The sequence below is a fragment of the Parasteatoda tepidariorum genome, chromosome 12 (genome assembly GCF_982258835.1).
Source record: "Parasteatoda tepidariorum strain Cologne lab strain chromosome 12, Ptep-v5.0, whole genome shotgun sequence".
Lineage (NCBI taxonomy): Eukaryota > Metazoa > Arthropoda > Arachnida > Araneae > Theridiidae > Parasteatoda > Parasteatoda tepidariorum.
In genome coordinates this window covers 144,164-163,336 of record NC_141766.1, presented here as the reverse complement: position 1 = coordinate 163,336, position 19,173 = coordinate 144,164, and the positions used below count along the sequence as shown (strand labels likewise).

General features: G+C 27.7%; 1 protein-coding gene across 4 annotated transcripts in view; it reads right to left on the bottom strand.

Moving 5' to 3' along the window:
- The window catches only part of LOC107439058 (regulator of G protein signaling loco), an 83,945-nt gene that overhangs the window by 14,887 nt on the left and 49,885 nt on the right, over positions 1-19,173 (bottom strand). For all 4 annotated transcript variants that reach the window (XM_016051524.4, XM_087155876.1, XM_016051523.4 and 1 more), the window contains 5 exons: positions 17,156-17,302; positions 15,311-15,503; positions 12,400-12,617; positions 8,512-8,715; positions 3,365-3,562 (listed from right to left, as the gene is read on the bottom strand). In XM_016051524.4, coding sequence (XP_015907010.1) covers positions 3,365-3,562; positions 8,512-8,715; positions 12,400-12,617; positions 15,311-15,503; positions 17,156-17,302 — 960 coding nt within the window. The remainder of the gene's footprint in view (positions 1-3,364; positions 3,563-8,511; positions 8,716-12,399; positions 12,618-15,310; positions 15,504-17,155; positions 17,303-19,173) is intronic.

Sequence of the window (19,173 nt, the reverse complement as noted above, 5' to 3'; positions counted from 1 at the left end):
TCTCAGCTTCTTCTTTCTTATTACACTTCAGAAGTGATTTGAGTCACAGCATTGTTATTTAAGTCATAAGTCACTTTTGCAAGTGACATTTCTGTCTCAAAACTATCTATTTCTTTCCTCGCTTCTATGGAATTTATAAATGGTGGTGAAATTTTAATAGCACTCTGAAATTTATTAGTTTGTTTATTCCCATAAAAAGAAAACAAAGTAGAAAGGCAAATTTCGTCTGGGCTATTTGGTAACTTATAATTAATGTTCAAATTGCTTAACATACCAAACGCAGTTAAAACAGCATTATTGATGGCAAATGCCTCTGAAATCTCCAACATAAAATCATATAAAAATTTTTTAACAAATTGTTCTATAAAATTTTGGATCCTGTTTGAAACATATATATTGTTACCTTTGTAACGAGTTTTCCTACTAAGCTCAGTGTATTCATCAGAAAACTTTAAAGGTTCTTCAGCTTTTAAAAAATTTCCGGCATCTTTCAAATTAAAAGAAAGCTTTTCCACTTCTTTTATGATGACAGATACTTTGGCTTTAACAGAACCAAACAAAATTGAACTGTTTTGTAGCCAAAGATTCAATTTGTAAATTATTTTGAGAAAGTTGAATAAAAATAAAAGGCAAAGCAAAAAAAATCAACATTTATCAACTGCTCTCTTAGCCCTCTAAGCTCTGGTTCTCTTTTATTTTGGAACATAGTGTCCAGAGTTTCAACAAGTTGTTGATAACGGCTTACTTTTCTCTCACATGTAAGTCCGTGTGAGAGTCATCTTGTGACAGACACTTTCAGTGTCTTCAAAATACCGATGCAATATACATTCAATTGAATTTTTTTTTAAATGTGTTGTTTAGTAGAAATATAGTGGAAAAGTTTCCATAAACTAATCAGCAGGGAATCAACATCTTACATACTTCCTTAACAGATGTGCAAAAATTAGAGACAATTTATGGTTTCTGCAATTTATATATATATATATAGTGTGGGGATAGATCTCGAACTCTTCTTTGAACCCCAGATAATTCTCTACTCATAACATTTGCTCCATCTAATACCACAAAAAGACAATTTGCTATATTTATTCCTTTCACCATCATAAATTTCTCTATTGCACTGGTTATTAATTCAGCATTAGTAGAAGCCAGGTTTATCACCCCAAGATATTCTTCTTTGACTATAGGGACACCTTTTAATTTATAGCAGGCTATTAAACCAAGTTGCTTTCGTTGTGATTCATCTGCAGACTCAGCTGCTAATAATGTAAAGGAATCTACTACCTTTAAATTCATAATAGTTATTTGCTCAAGATAGACAGAAATCGCCCTAACAATATTATCAGCAGAAATATTCGATAAATATGTTGCATTCTTGCCACATACACTTAAATAGGATTGAATGTCTGAATCACCCAGATCTTGTCCAATAAACTTCACCAAAGAAGCAAAATTTTCTTTTACAGCTCATTGTTTCTTTATCATAAAATAAACTATGTTTATGTAATTAGTGAGAAGTTTTCTGTTAGCCTCTTTGTTTCTTTCAGAAATTATTTCTGCTCCTTATAAAAAACAGCTGGTTAAAGGAGTCAGACAGAAACGTCGGTCGAAGACAAAACTTTGTTCGTTTACATCCGTCTTTTTTTTTTCCCCCCAGGGACGGGTTTACTAGATTAACAAAACAATAATGAAGATAAACAAATTTGTGAAGGGTCAGATTAAAAGATAAATTATTTTGTGAAGGGTTCGTTTTTAAGTTAAAATATTTTCTGAAGGGTCCGTCTTTATGAAAAGATTCTTCTAAACAGCTTTAAGAAATTCTTCTAAACAGACCCCTGGTATTGGGCTAACTATACTAGTTATAATTGCTGAAAAAACTAGAGGGAAAAAGGAACAGCTGAACATACATAAAACAAATCATGCTATAGTAAATGAACTAGTTTAATATAGCTGAAATATGATCATTAAATATCCCATAGATTGCATTTTGAGCGGTTACCATTTTTAAATGACGAAAATAAGAAACAAAATTCTTTGTACTTTCTCAGTTTCTAAAGAAAAACTCAAAATTCCTCGCATTTCCCCAGTTATTTTAGGTGATTTTTGAATTCCCTGTATTCACCCTATTCTCCCTGTGGAGTGGCAAACCTGAAAAAGCACCAAAAGAAAGTTGAGTTGAATGCAACTCTCTTGCACAAGAGTCAGAATTAGTTATATGGTGCAAGGTAATTAGAATTATTTATCTAGATTAGGTGGGTAAATAGTGCTATAGAAAACTAAGTCTTGTATTAAAAAAGATGATTAAAGCACTTTGAGATTGTGAAACGCATGCTAATCTGGAAAAGGCAAACCTACTTAGGATACCAGAAGCTTAGTATCAAAAGTGGTCATGGAAAATTTCTCAACTTTTTACTGCTGTAGAAACTGGATTTTGACCTAATGCAACTGCCTTGGAAATTTTAATTGATGAAACTAGTAAATGTAGAAAAATGCCCTCATCAAAACTTTTAAAAACTGTGCTATGAGCACCCATAGAAAATTTGTCACAACTATAGTAAGCAAAAAAAGTTAAAAGTAAGGCTTTTTTTACACTAGCAGTTAATTTGAAAATATCTAAATTTTGATGCTAAAAAGCATCTTTACAGAACAATATAGACATTTTTCAGATGGTTGAAATTTAGCCAACATGTTTATGTAAAAATAATTATAACATAATGATTTCAAGTTTTGTACTTCAAAAAAAAAAAAAAAAAAAAAATCAAATATTTTCACTTCAGAAAACTTTCAACATTTTCTTCAAAACGTATTCATTTATCATTCCATTTATTATAGTTGGTGCAAATTTTGTATGAATTTAAATAGCACCTTATTTAAAAACGTTCACTGTAAAATGTTATGCTGTGTTACTAATATTGACACACAAGAGTTTTTAAGAGAGTCCTGTAAAAGATAACATAATAATGAATTTACCCATCTTTCAACCCATCTGATTTGCACTTAAAATAAATCATGTATTAAGAACAATACTGCCAAAAGCAACAGAATCAACAGGGAACTGCAAATTAGTGGGTTTGTGTAAATAGACTAGCGGGGGTAATTGCATGCCACTAGTTTTATTTTTTTTAAATAATAATAATTTGCACACATATTAGTTTGTAATTAAGTATATTATTTTTAAGAAGTCCGATTCTATTTTTTAATATGAGTGTCTGTCTTGTAATTCACACAACATATAATTCAACAAAATTTTTGTCTAGTCTACCAAGTTTTGTTAAATAAGGATTATACTGTAGGAAGAAAAAAAACTCCATTAAAATAAGACATTTAAAACAAGCTATAGAAACAACAAAGCATTTTGCCTTACCACTGTCATTTTGACTTGATCAATTTTATATCCATACTTATTTAATACTGGTTTCAGAATATCACCACATATTTTGTTATTTTTTGCTTTTACTCCTATAGTTTTCTTATTGGGCAATTCTACACAGAATAAAATGACTTGTTCCACTCTTATTTCCTTACAACTCAATGATGTCACATCTGTGCAGTGATCTAATGGCTATAATGAACATATAAAATAAAAATCTTTAAAATACACGATTGTCAAAACAATAATTCAAAGCAAATAAAAATTTAATTTCTTAATCAGTTTTTGTAAAAATAGTTTCAAAATCTTTTTGACACATATTTGCACGCTTCCTAAAGAGTCAATCATTGCATCCTTTTCTAGATAGAAAATGAACAAAAAGTGTTTCCTCTTCAAAGAAGTTCAAATTCATGGGTAGCATTAATTTTTGGTTGTAGCACTTTTGCTCTAGATTATATAACATGACAGGCTCAGGGGTGATTGTGAGCCCAAGTCGAAATTCCGGAAAATTTCTTGTGTTAAAAAAAAAAAAAACAGTTTAAATTGAAAAAATTTTAAGCTAGTTTTTTTCCCCTTTTTCTCAATATTTCTTAGTTTACTTAAAATATATTTATAATTTTACACATACCTATGATGACCTGGAGAAATAATTAAAATTTTCAAATATGTCTTTCTTTCTTGAGTTTATGATTATAACAACTATTCACTGATTAAAAATGAATATTAATCATGAATATAAGCATATATAAAGTATCTCTCTGGCTCTCCCTCACAAACAAACAATATAAACTGTGCTTTTAAGTTCCACCTTTGAAAATTTGATTTCCGGAAACTTCTGTGATCAATGATTTTTTGAAACGCCTGGACCTTCGATCTCCGGAAACTTCCGGATCACTGTTAGCGAAAATTCCGGAAATCCGGATTTTTCCGGAGCACAATCAGCCCTGCAGGCTCAAAATGCTGTTTTGGCTAAGCTAAGCGCTTGCTAGAGAAAAGCATATAAGTGCAGCCAAAAACATACAACGGAGTGTTTTTTATGAGTTACCAAAAAGTTGTTTAATTTATCAAGGTGATTAAATTTTCAAATCTGAAAAATATATAATATATTTAAACTGAGAGATAAGCCTGATACATTTAAATATAGTTTGTGAACAATCCCTAAGTACAAAAAATCAAATTTTTACTTCAGACTTTTTAATTTCACTTATTAATTTTTTCAAATAAAAAAATTTAACATAATGTAAAATATAAAATTTAATGTTCATTTTCAATAGAACATTACAAATATGGAAAAAAAACTTGTTTCTTATAGTTTATTTTGAAAAAGTAAAATATTTAAGAATTTGTAAATTTTTTAGAGCCATTTCTTGCTAAAAGTAGAAAACAACTGCCGGTTAGAAACTTTTACTGTATGAAAAAAGGTTTGGTTTTCAGTCTCAAAACATTCTTGCACAATTTTTTTTATTTTTATTTTGAAATAAATAAAGCAATTTTTGAAAAGACAAATTAAAAGACGTTTTTTATTCAATTTTTTAAACATGTTTAAAACAAAGAGTTTTAAAGGTAACAATCCTGTATAGCAGCTAGAATAAAATTATTCACTACAGCCAGTTTTTAACAGAAAAAAATCAAGTTCCTTGTCATTTACAGCTTTTCTAAAGACTTTTGTTAAAGACACTAGTCTAGTGAAGTGCATATTAATATAATATCAGGAGTTAGTCATTTAGCCAAACAAATCCTCTTCATTTAATCTAAACAGCTAAAAAAGGTTTTTTAATATTGTTATAGTTTTTAACAATTTTTTGTGATGATGATTGTGATGGTGAACAAGTGAAAGATGTCTATGGATAAAACTTTCATAAAACATCAGAATTCTTCCTTGTCAATATAAAAAAGGTAAATTTATTGCATCAACACATAAATTATATACAGAAAATGGAGCTGAAGAACACTAATTAGATAAATTAATTACACTTAATAAACATAAAATTTTTGTTAGTAGTTTTAAAAATTTTATTTGCAGACAACTAATCTTCATTTCTTATAAGTTCTTCTTTATTTTGCTGTTTAGTTATCTGAGTTGATCGGTACTTTCGCACATAGATTCCATTGCAAAGGCTAGATAATTAAATACTGAAAAGTTTTCTAGAAAATTACTATTCAAGATAACACATTGGCTAATAAGTTCCCGGTCTAATGAAGCAAACACAACATTTATAGAAAAATTCAAATTTATTCATCAATATAGTCTCCTTTAAGAGATATACAATCGCTGCATCTCCTCTCTAACATCTCTATAACTTTCTTAAAAAGAGAACCATCTTTGGCCTCAAAATAGGCATTTGTTTCTGCAATCACTTCCTCATTCGTGCTGAATCTCTTACCCGCGAGTATTTTTTTCAAGTCTGCAAACAAGTAGAACTCACTAGGAGCCAAATCTGGTGAATAGGGTGGGTGCGAAAGCAACTTGAAGTGAAGTTCGTGCAGTTTTGCCATCGTAGTCAGACTTGTGATAGAGGGTATTATCCTGATGAAAGATCACTTTTTTTTCTTCTGTACATGGGTCCGTTTTTTGACAATTTCCTCCTTCAGGTGATCCAGTTGGGCCATGTTGCGATCACTATTAACTGTTTTACCTTTTTCAAGATAATCAATCCATAAGATTGCGAATCCCAAAATATGGATGCCATAATTTTGCCAGCACTCTGCTGCGCTTTTGGCCGCTTTGGGGAGGTTCACCGACTGCTGTCCATTCAGCTGGCTGCCGCTTTGACTATGGTGTGTAATGGTAGATCCACGTTTCGTCCCTCGTGACATACCGACGCAAAAAGTCCTTTTTATTTCGCCGAAACAACGTCAAACAGCTCTCGGAATCATCAATTTGTTGTTGTTTTTGGTCAACTGTTAGCACACGCGGCACCCACTTCGAATACAGCTTTCTCATAAACAAATGTTCGTGCAAAATAAAGCCTACACACTCTTTTGATATATTTAGAGAATCAACTATGTCATGCAACTTCACTTCGTGGTTTTCTACAACAATTTTGTGGACTTATATTATGTTTTTCGGATTAACCACAGCTTTAGGGCATCCAGAGCGTGGCGCATCTTCAACATTTGTATGACCACGTTTAAAATCAGCAAACCAGTCAATAATGGTCGATTTTCCTGGTGAAGAACCCGAATAACACTTATCGAGCCAAGCTTTAGTTTCTACCATGTTTTTTCCTATTAAATAACAATGTTTCATAAAAACACGAAATTCTTTTTTTTTATCCATTGTTTCAATAACATAAATTGGTGTTCGATTAAAATCACTGTAACTTTAAAATCAATTGGCAGATCGTTATAAAATTTTAACACCTTTTATTTGAAGGTTAGGACTTGCTAAACAAAATACTAATTCTGCATTTAGAGCGCCATCTGTATGTCAGACTGGAAACTTATCAGCCGATGTGTTATAAGAGTAAAATCTCTTACGAAACCACTATTTAACTAAGACATAAATTCAGGGTATCTGCTACATTTTAGATTTTCAAATTCATGACTTTTCATGATTTTCCATGACTAATTCCAAGAATTTTTCATGACTTAACGAAGTTGCTATTTTCTCCAACAAAAACGCAACAATAAATTTAAAAAAGCATTATAATAACATTATTCGAAATAGCTATAAACAAAACTATTATACTCTTCATCTTCATACTTATAGATTTTAAACTTAAAAAACAGAGTAAGGAAAGAATTTTACAGCAGAATTATATTCTAAAGATACTTTTCTTGTTCATCAGAAAGGAAAGAAATACTCCTGATTTTTCTGTTCATTTCGGAATAAAAAAAATTCACCGATAACTGGTTTGCTTCAACTAGAATTTTAAACTGATAAAATTTAAAAAAAATAATAATAAAAATTCTTAAATTACAGAAGAGAGTTTAAAGGATAATTCGCTCTAGAAATAATATTTTTTCTTTCATTTTTTGAAAGAACACCATAATTTTTAAAGAACATGATAAAATCATTTTATATTCAAATAAAATTTGACTGAGTGGTGATTTTGTTGGAAATTCAGATATTTGGAACAGGATGAAATTGGGGGGAGGAGATTCCATTCTTAAAAATTAGATTTTTCGGAGACCTAAATCCATGACTTTCCATGATTTTTTTTAAAAAATAGTAAAAATCATGACAAATTTTGTTCAATACCGAAATTCATGACTTTCCATGATTTTTCATGACTTTCCAGGTGCGCGAATACCCTGTAAATTTCATACAAAACAGAATGCAAATAATTTTACATATGTCAGAAATGTAAACAGTGTTATAGATGAAACAGCAATTTCTAAAGACGGATATAGATTAATTGTATTAGATATTTCCTCAGTGATACACAGAATACAATTCTGACATTTTCTTGAAAATATTCCACTAGAAGTTATTTAGTCAGAATTGCAAACTTTATTCTGATACCATTATGTTGTTTATATCTGAAAACAGGTCTTGTCTGAACAAAGCATTGGGAAAAAAATTTAATGAACGTATTTTAGAAAGTAAAAAAAGCTGTGGGAACAGGAAAAATTTAAAATTATTTTCTTTTACTCTTTGAACAAAAAGGATAACTTTATTTTTATGACTATCCTAATGATGGATAAAAAGAATTCATCAAATACTGAAAGATCATTCTTAAAATGTAGTAAGTGGTTATGATGAAACATAAATCAGAATAATTGAACAATGTAGAATATTTTGTATCAAAATTCTATTCATTTGAATATAAATACTACCATTGCAAGAAAATGTAGAAGAATAAAATTTTTCAATAAAATTTTCAAACTTACTTGAAAATCTTTCACAAATTTTGATTTTTTTTTTTCGGACTACAAACTTGAAACCATGCACCAGAGGTGGCGGCTTTAATTTAAAAGAACACTTTTTCCCTCTTTTTTATACACTCCATTTTTTGGCCAGGTAAGGCATGAAGTCAATTACTCTTATAAATATATATTTATATAAAGACTTTCTTTAATATATCTGTATTGATTTCATTAGAATGTTATATATCAAATTACAGTACACAATCACGAAGGCTTTATTTTGGTGGAACACATATTATTATCAGTAATATTCTGGAACAAGTTTTTACCTGATGAGAGCCTACAATGTATGCCTCAACAGCATTATAAGTCAGACTCCTCCTTTCTAAGAGCTTCAAAAGCATTTCACCTACGGTTTCACCTGATTGTGTTCTAACTACAGTGGTTGATAAATCAGGAAGGATAACTCTGCAGTAATGACTATCAGTTGTGCAATGACTTGGGAACAGAGCCAGTTCAGCAGAATTCAATGACTGTAATAAAAGTTTCAACTTAGAATATTATAAAAAAGAGAAAAGTTCATTTAAGAAATGTCTTACCCACACTATAGCTTGATGTATTCAATATGGCCAATAATAGGGAATTTTAGAAATTTTTTATATCTAACAAAGTAAAATCAAATACAAAATTTATGTTATACAGGACCATCGCTATTCCGGATGTCTGAATTTCCCGGTTTTCTGGATCGACTAAAAAGTGTCGTTAATTGATGTTTTATCAAACCCGAATTACAAGGAAAAAGTGTAATGTGTAAAGTAAGAAAAAAAAAGAAAGGTACTCCTATCTTTAAAAAGAAAAAAAAATGGTAGAAAAATAACATTTAAAAGAATAAAAAAATTTGCAAATTTAGACAAGAAAAACAAGTTTAAAAAATACAAAATTCTCATATTTATTTTTTAAAAATAATTACAATTCCTAAATCAACTAATACAAGGACAGCCAATGATTAAATAACGCAATATATTTCATACCTAATTATACAGGGGAAAACGATAAAATAAAAGGAAAACTTATTAATCTAAATAAAAACACTTGAAAATTATCGAACCGAAACGATAGTTAAAAAAGGCACTACCATAAATATTAAAACCCGAAACAAGGCAAGATCAACGGAATTTTAAAAAAAAAACCTAATGATAAAATTTATGAATAAAAAGAATTTATTGTGTGCGAAATTTATCGTAAAAAAAAATCAAACATAGTGGAATCAGAAAAACAAAACTGCTTCATAAAATAATCCTATGTTTAAATTAATAAACAATTCTCTTTTTATTTTATTTTTTTTGTTGATAAAAACATGATTTTTAATTAGAGCAGATGTGATTCCACATCTAGAAAAACTTGCAAATGATACCGCACTTCCAAAGAATGAGAATTTATTCAAAAGAAAAAGATTTTATTTTTATTAATCGATGTCAAATAGATAAATATATTTTTCTCTTTCATCTTCTGTTTACTGATATGCATGCAATGCATTTTCCCCACCCCCCTCGTAAATCAAACAGAAAACGAAATCTGCATGCCACACCCTTGAGTTTGATTGACAGCCTAAGGGAGAAAATAAAACATTCCTCCCTTCCCTGCCTTCAAGGTCACGGAGGAAATGACGTTTCTCTGGGTAAAAGATTCTCCCCTTCCTCACATTTTCCTCTACTCAACTTCAAGGATGAGTACTATTTCCGCTTTTTTTTCATAATCGTTCTAGTTAAAAATGGCGGGAAAACCGAGCAAAACTTTTCCCGGTTATCTGGATACCGGTTAAATGGTTCTCTACTGTATTACTGAAATAAACTTAACTTAGTAGTACAACAGTCCATGGATGGCTAAGACCTAACTACAAATTCAAATTACGGCAATATTTCACATTTTGATAGACAATAAATTTACTTGAATATAATAGCATTTTATTATTTTTAATTTATTCTTAAATTTATAAACAAAAATCATAAATTCATTTTCATTCCATAATCCTAAACAGCATTTAAGAAAGCTTATATAAATAAAAAAATTAAATATTAAATTTAAATATTTTAATTTACTTCAGATTTGAGTTTCACTTTACTATTTGGTAATATAACTTATTTAAAATCTCAAACAATAAAAAAAAAATATATTTTAATAAGTAGTTTTCAGGAAGTTTCCCAATTTTATTTAGTTTTCTAAACGTAGTAAAAACTAGAATGATTTTTTATTGTACCAGAAGACAGAGAGAAAATTGCAAAATCCAGTTGAATTTGCAGCTACATAACACCAATTATTTTCAAATCTTACAAACACCATAGTATTTATTTTGTAAATTATGATGATCAAATCTGCAGACTTTTTTGTAAATGTCTACAGAGTTATCAACTTGAAAAAAAAAGCAGTATATTTTACAAAAGACTAAAAAATATCATGCTTAACCACTAAGCAATACATAGAATATTGCATGCATAGAGAATTTTAAGGATTTCAAATGATCATTAAAGAGAAATAAGATCTATAACATCAAGTTTTATTAATCTAATCTATAACACTAAGTCTTTTACACTTAACTACAGATTAAAATTGACTGCAATATTTTGTCTTCATGATTAACATTAAACAAGCTAGAATAAAAAAATATATGTCCTATATTTTTTAAATTCATAATTTTTATAAGTTCTTCATTAACCCCTTTGTCTACTGAGGAAAATTTAGAAATTCACCCTTCAATGCCACCAGTTTAAACAGAGGCGTGCATAGTTTTGGTGAGTATTAGAGAAAAAGAAGAGGCATGCTTTTCAATTTAAGAACTGCTTACTGTTACAAAAAAAATGAAAAACACATTTTAAAGTATAACAGTTTAATAATAAATAAATTGTTAGTCGAAATCAGAGCCCTCATCATCTGAAGTAATGTGATATTTAAAATTTTCTAGCCCGGAAGATGAAAGAAAATAGTCATCGAATTCACTCTCAGACATATTTGCAAAAAAAAAATTTTTTTATTACACATGGAGGAAATTAATGGAATTATTAAAATGGAAGTGAAAGAAAAGTAAAAAAGTATGTATCACTCAAAATGAACACAAGCAATAACTGCACATCTGTAATTTACTTTCCAGAAACTTACCTTTCCTCTTCCTTCCCACCTCGTCTGAAATTTTTTGAAAATACTCATAAGGTCACTCACTCTATTGTATTGCAAAGCTATGGGAATAATATTACTGATAGCAGCATATGGTAAAGTGCATTGTGCTTTTTGGAAAGGCATATAAATACACCAGGGACAGCTAACACATCAGCTTGGCGAAGCGTATATATATGCCCATGGCAGGCAAAAGTTAAACAAAAAATAAGCATCTTTTAAGCACTCAAAAATATTTTTATGCACTTAAAATAAATATCATAATTAGGCACTTTAAAAAGATATTAATATTAAGCAGAACCTTTTTTTACATAGTTTGTGACGATTGTCAAAAACCAGAAATTTTGGCCTAAGGATAAATATAAACTATTATAAATATGAAGTATTTTTTAATTAACATACATGTAAAATTACAAGTGTTCCATGAATTATGTTCTTGAATTATTTTATCATAAAACTCTTTTTGCTTTGAAAATTACTGTTAAAAACCCAAATTTTGGTGCAGAAAATATTAAATAATAAGAAATAAAAATGTGTCAAATTTTATTTTATCCAATCCATTAATTTGTTTAATTATTGAAAATAAAAAAAAATTATCTTATAAATAAAAACAATTAACAAACATCTTATTTTTCATTTCTAAAATCAGATTTCATTTACTTCCATTTTAACAATTTTCAAAGCAAGTGATTTTAAAAAAAATAGTTTTGAATCCCTGTTTCAGTTTTGTATGAATAACACCGAAACTTGAAACTGTTCTTTCGATTGATACTCAGCTGTATATACTAGAATGTAGGCCTACTAAACTATTGTAATTAGGATATTTATTCGAATAACTGTACTAAATATTGATAGTAACTTAATTAAACCCTTGAATCGATTGCTAACCCTTGATCGAAGGCTAAGTCATAAAATATCTATAACAATATTATTCAATCATTCAGCAACTACTACCATTCAATTAAGAATGTCCCAAAAAATCTTTTTTTAAGAACATTTAACATTATCATTTATATAAAAGCCCTAATAAAAATAAAAAAAACACCAACCTCTCTAGATGATACATTTTTATACATCAAGCCAACTCCTGGTTCACTACTAGTCACAGAGGATCTATCAGTTATATCTGATTGAGTAGAACTTGTATCATCTATTTTATGGGAATTCTTTTCTTTTTTCTTCTTTTTCAAAGATTTTCTGATTTCACTATGTCTATCCCATAGTCTGCTTCCATTTGATTTAGATTCATTTGACTTGGTTTTGCTTACTATAATTTAAATATAAATGAGTAAATAGTAATGGGGAACAGTTTTTAAAAGGATAAGAAAAATTAACACCAAGAATTTAACACTAGTTACATAAAAAATTTCAAAAAAAATCATGAAATATTTTTTTCAAAGATAGGAAAATTTTAGCACTATTTGTTATAGTAAATCTAATTTGGATAATAGAAATTTGTTAAAAAAAATTCATAGTACTAGTTACTGAAGATTTTTAATAATAATAGAAATTAGAACGAGTTACTTTAGCATTGATACCAAAAATCTTAGAGCTTTATGAGGAGAAAATGTAGCGCTCAGCTGATGTGGTGTTCAGCAAATTTAGAAAAAGAAAAAAAGATAATAAAAAAAATATTATTTTAAGTTTTGGGAAGCAAAATATATGAAACAATAGAGAATAGTTTAGTACATTGAAGAGATTTAAACATATAGCTATTAACACAAACATTCCTAGCAGCAAAAACAAAAATAATTAAGGTATTTTTTATTAAAAAAAATATAGGACAGCCTTTTAAGAGACTGGTCCCAAATCAATTTACCCGAGTTAAATAAATATGATTGTACAATTTATGAAATTATTTTAATTAGCTCTATTTAACTTAAGAAGAAAGAAAAATATTTTTAATTTATTACATTCTGAAGAATACCAAAGTTTGAAAAAAAGTTTTTTAATTTTTCTGCGTTTATACCACGTAAAAAAAGCAGGCTTTTACAAAAAAATTAATTCAATATTTCAATTCTGAACACAAGCAAGATAAAAGCAAGATTTTGACACAAATCACACTTGAGTATTTATTTTGAGTCACATATATTTTTTACACCTTATTTTATTTAATTATCATCTACTAAGACATTATCAATAAAATATGGTTTAATCAAAATATGTAACACTAAGACATCGAAACTCAGTTATTTTAAATAGGCTTTAATTAAAAAGTAACCAATTCAAACTCTTATGTCTTGAACAAAGTTTTCAGCAAAAGAAAAAAAAAGGTTTGAAAATAATAATTAAATTTAAGTCATATATTTTATTCATACCAGGGTGCCCATCCTCCTCCCAACACAGATAGGAACACCCCCCCCCCTCAAAAAATTTGAAAAAACAGCATACAACAAAATATAAATAAAAAAAAATTTCTAAACAATTCTTAGCTACATCTGATCTATCTCAAGTAGATTTACTGTTCGAAATATTTTGTACGTAAAATATTTTTATCAGTAAACAAAATTAAAATTGTAAAGAAGAATTAAACAAAAATATAGATTGCTATGCAAAACTGGCATATATAATGTGTGGATGTGTTGTTCTCTTTAAAAATTATATAAATTTAATGACCAATTCAATTCAGGCTGTAGATCCTAAATTGAATGCAATAAAACATTTATTGAAATGAAACTAAATATCTCTCTATATTAAAAAATTATAAGGGCTGCTGCTGTTTTGGGTGTTAAGCTAACTGTCAAATTTGGTTTTGTGGGGCAAAAACTAGAAGAAGACTTAGAAACTTGGCACTACACAGATGCATAGAAAAATTTACACGTAGCATAATAGAATTAACAATAAAAAATTACTTTCAGAATTAGACTTGTTAGGAAAAATAGCATACAAACCGCTCTATAGATTGCAGGAATGCAATTACAGAGTTGAAATTTCAGAATTTTTTTCCCTTTATATTATATTTTGATTTGCTACATAAAATATATAAAACTTAGAAACTTAAACTACGAAGGTATGTAGAAAAAATCACCAGGAGTAAGACAGAATAAAAATATTGTTTCAAAATTCCAATTTTTTGAAAGGTATTGCAAGTTTAAGTTCTTTTCACGAATTTTTTTTAAAGTTTATTTGCTTTTAATATTGACTATTCATCCAAAAAATCTCCCAACTAGGCATCAAGTAGAGATGGAACAAGTTTTAAAAAGTTAATGTCCTCGAAAAATAAAAATTTTTACACAACATTTAAGCATAAATTTTATCTAATATTATATTTTAAATGTCCAAATATTATATATATATATATATATATATCTTAGTTTCTTAGAAGTTTCTTAGTAGAAATAATTTTTCTAGTGATAAAAAAAGATAAAGTATTAATATTTTAATAAATTAAAAGTAAAAGAATTTTTTCCACCACCACATGCAAATAATTTAAATAGATATATTAAAGATCAGATAGAGGATTGGTTTTGCGCAAAAGTCTTGAAGAAAGTTTTATAAAGGTTCATTTTGCTTAAAAATTCCGGCTTTAGTTTACAACCACTGATTAATATATTTTGCACAAAACTGAAATGTTGGAGTGTATACATACTTGCCTGTATTACTTTTCCTGGATTATTTTTAAGTCAATCATTACAAATTAAATTGTATTTCACTTTAAATTAATAAAAAATTTAATATCTCCTTGCTTAGAGTAACATTTTATGGGGCTTTATAGCTCCACTTAACTAAAAATTACAGCTAATTTAGATCTTCAAAAAATTTTAAGTAATTCTTTAACAATATTAAGAATAAAATATAATAAATAGTTGCTAAATCTATTTTTTGTCATATGAATGCTCGTAATAAAAACAATTGGCAGCAATAAATACTCCAAATGAAAATAAAATCAAAAATTATTTTGGATAAAATTGTAGATGTCGCCTTCACACAATTGAATGAATGTAGTAAAGATAGACTTACATTTATGCCACGGAATCAAAGACTTCCTCTTTTTTAATCCTGACTTTTGTTTCTCATTTGAGAACACAGACACATCACAAAACTGCCCTTGATAGAGTAAAGGTTGTCCTTGCATCTCCCTTAACATACATTCTTTAAACATAGTAGACTTCAAAAATCTTTGGTAACAATCAAACTTCATCAAATTGAAAATCTAAAAAACAAATAAAACAAACTTTAAGAATTAAAAACGAAGAGAAGATAATAGGCCTAAAATGAACTGATAAGACTGACCTGTGTAGCTACTCTGCAACTACATTAATTACCGAAAACAGTTCTTTTCCAGGGATTTACTATTTAAATAAATTTCAAAGGCAGAGGAAATAAATATACAAAAGCTGCTAATTTTTAATTTGAGGGTGACATGAAAGGTTATGAGGGAGAGGTGAACACAACAAAATGTTAAGTTTCAAAATAAAATTGTAGTTAGAAAAAACATTATAATAAAATATTTTTAGGCATTTTAAAATCAACTATGTGATGGATTATAATTTGATCACTGTTAGAAAATATTGATCTGAAAATTAGATCAGTATTGAGATTAAGAGAAAAAAATTTCACGTAGACGATAGCGCCACCCTATATGGTTAACATTTTTGCACAACCAGCCAATGTTTGACTCCGAACAATAAATTCCAATGAAAAAAAATTTGAAAAACTACATAACTTACATATTTTTTGGATTTCAATTTTGTTAAGAGAAAATGTTCTTTAGTCAAATGTATGTCAAAACAAATTTAATTAAAGAATTTAACTTTTTTAATTTCAGAAAACTTAAAACTCTTCTGGAGTTAATTTTACTGCAGAAGTAAATCAAAATGCTAAAATTTTTCTTCTCTTTTTAAAAAAAAAAAATATTAAACTGAAACATATTTTCTTAATATTATATCTTATTTGCTATATATATTATATACTCATTATTTCATGATTTAAGATTAATACTGTTCTTATTAAGCTATGGAATAATTAAATTATCATAAATTGAAATTAATTACAGTTCCTTTATTTTTTTTCTATAGTGTTAAGCTTAGAAGCTTCCCAGAATTATTGCCATATAGTAACAGAAATAGTCCACAAGCTAATAATGAATTATAGACATATATGACAAACATAAATTTACAACCCCTTCCCCCCAAAAAAAATTCCATCCTAAATACAGTTTGTTCTAATGATCAGATTTACACACAATAAATGCCAATCATACTTGTTAAAAAAAATTGGTTTAAAAATACTAATTAAGTAGTGCTACCTATTAATTAACAAACAAAAGTGTACTTTTTTGAATAAAAAAAAACACTTTAGGCAGCTTTAGTATACAGCTTAATATGGTTACATAGTACTAAGCTAGAAGAGTGATCAAAAGTTTGGACCTGTTAATTTCTTTTGACTTATTTCAAAATATCTCAGGACATTTTAAAGGAAAATGAAAACATTTTGCACACAATTATATAACTTGTTTAGCCAAAGAAAATTTCACGCACATTAAATACCCCAAATATTCAAGCGCTCTCCTGACTAGCATATAAGACCCTACATTTACTAAAAAAAATTTATGTATATATATACATATATCAGTCTGTGTGTGCGTTTTTGTAACTAATTTTATATCTTAAATCAGAGTTGTGACTAGCCTTTAGAATCGCACTTAGTAAATGATAATCATTTGCTCATTACAAAAGTTATTAAGAGTACTTTTTTCCCCCTTCTTTCTTTGGCTCATTGCACATAAAGCATTTCTCTTTTTGTTATTGGTTGAGACCATAAAAATAGAAAAAGATTACATTTAATAATAAAAAAGAATTATACTTGTTTTTGAGCTGGTAAAAATAAATCAGGAGTAGGTGCATTTAAATTTTCTTGCGCAACTTGCCTAGCATGACTATCTACATTAACAGGCTCTTGAGCACCTATACATAAATGCTTGTTGTATATATCTTTGGCCATCTCGGACATCTAAAAAAATTAATTGAAAAATAAGACATGCAATTTGATTAAACATAATTTGTTTTTACACAATGCGAACAATTTGTATTTGTTATTAAAAAATTTTATGAAAGGAATTTTCTTTTCTTTTACCAAATAACTTGTTGGATAATCCTGATAATTCTAGGTATGAAATTTTTCGCAGTATGTTAGATTGGATAAAAAAAAAAGTTGAAGTATCTCAAATCTTCTAGCGGTAGTGCAGAAAACTTGTCAACTACTATCAGAGCAAAATCTTATAACTCTAAGTTAATATCTTCTGTTGCCTCTATGAAACAAAAAATGTGAAAATTAAGGCTAAAAATGTCTAAATTCAAAAATTAATGAAAAATTACTGAATTTCATTGATTAGCTTGTGATAGAACTTAAGAATTACTATTTCTTAACAACAAAATTAGTAAAAAATTCTAAACAATTGCATTAATATTATGTAAGTGTGAATTTATTTTCTAAAAAAACTGTGTTTAATATTCAATTTCATTACTGTTGACAGAACAAAAGAAATTAACTTATTGTTCATACAAACATTGTTGTTAAGAAATGTTAAATTTTAAGTGCTGCTGCAAACGGATTAATAATTTTTTTTTTTTTCTTAATGAATTTTTAGCCTAATTTTTACAATTGGTTTATTAAAGGAAAGAAGATATCAAATCAAAGTTATGAGATTTTGTATACTCCTTAAGATTTATAACTCACAACTTTTTCTGAAATACAGCAAAAAGATTTGATACTTAGACTTTAATAGGCCACAGTACAGTACTTGTAGGCATTTTATTAAACACTGATAAGCTTAAAAAATTTTTAGGAAATAAAAAAAAGAGATCAATATTGAAATATAAACACTACTGTTATCTGTTTAAAATATTTTGTATTAAAAATAAAGTTAAAAAAAATCTATAGTCCTTTCGTGTTGAATTTTAGACATAAAATTCACCCTCTTATCTAATAATTTTTTAATACTTATACATGTACATAATTTCTTGCACTAGGGGTGCACAACTTTTTTTTTTAGTGAGAAGCAACTTGCACAGCAGCTCGATGAAGGGCTGTATACCCAGAAATTTAAATAGACATGTTCACAACAATTATAGTAATTTTTATATAAACATCTAGGCACTAAATTCTTTTATCAGTTAATTTACTAATTTGTTTGCATAAAATTAAATATTTTTTAACATTAGATTTCATTTAAAACTAAAAAAACTCACAATTGATCATTTTTTTTTCCAAAAGAAATAAAAAAATGTTTTCTTTTTCTAAAAAAAAAATTTTATAATAATAAAATACAGATTTATCACATCAAATAAAACCAATGGATAAAAGTGATGGAATTGTTATCACGTTACATAATGTGAAAGTTCTTTTAAATATAAATTCTAACAATAAAAATTTTTATTTCCATAGAACTAAATTAAGAGAAAATATTAAATATTCCATGGAGTAAAATAAATGCAAGTTAAATATTTAAAGAAAGCTAATAGGGCATAAAATAATTAAAATTAAAACAAAATCATCATAGTGAAAAATAAAATTCAACATTTAATAGGGATTACGTTTCAACTTTAAGATATTTATATTAAGTAAATTTCAGAAAGTTTTATAAATCTTAAATGCATTTTTTAAAGCAATTTTTAAGCTAAGAAAAAATTTGGAAGAGAATCGAATTTCTAGAATTATAATATATTAATAATGTTGCATTAAAATATCGAGATTTTCAAAACTGTTTCATGGAAAAGTGTAGCAATAACTGAAGAAAGAAATGATGGAAAAAATTTAAATGCATATTTCAAAATTAGCATGTTGTAATAACAGAGTACTAAAAATATTAGGTATATGGCAAC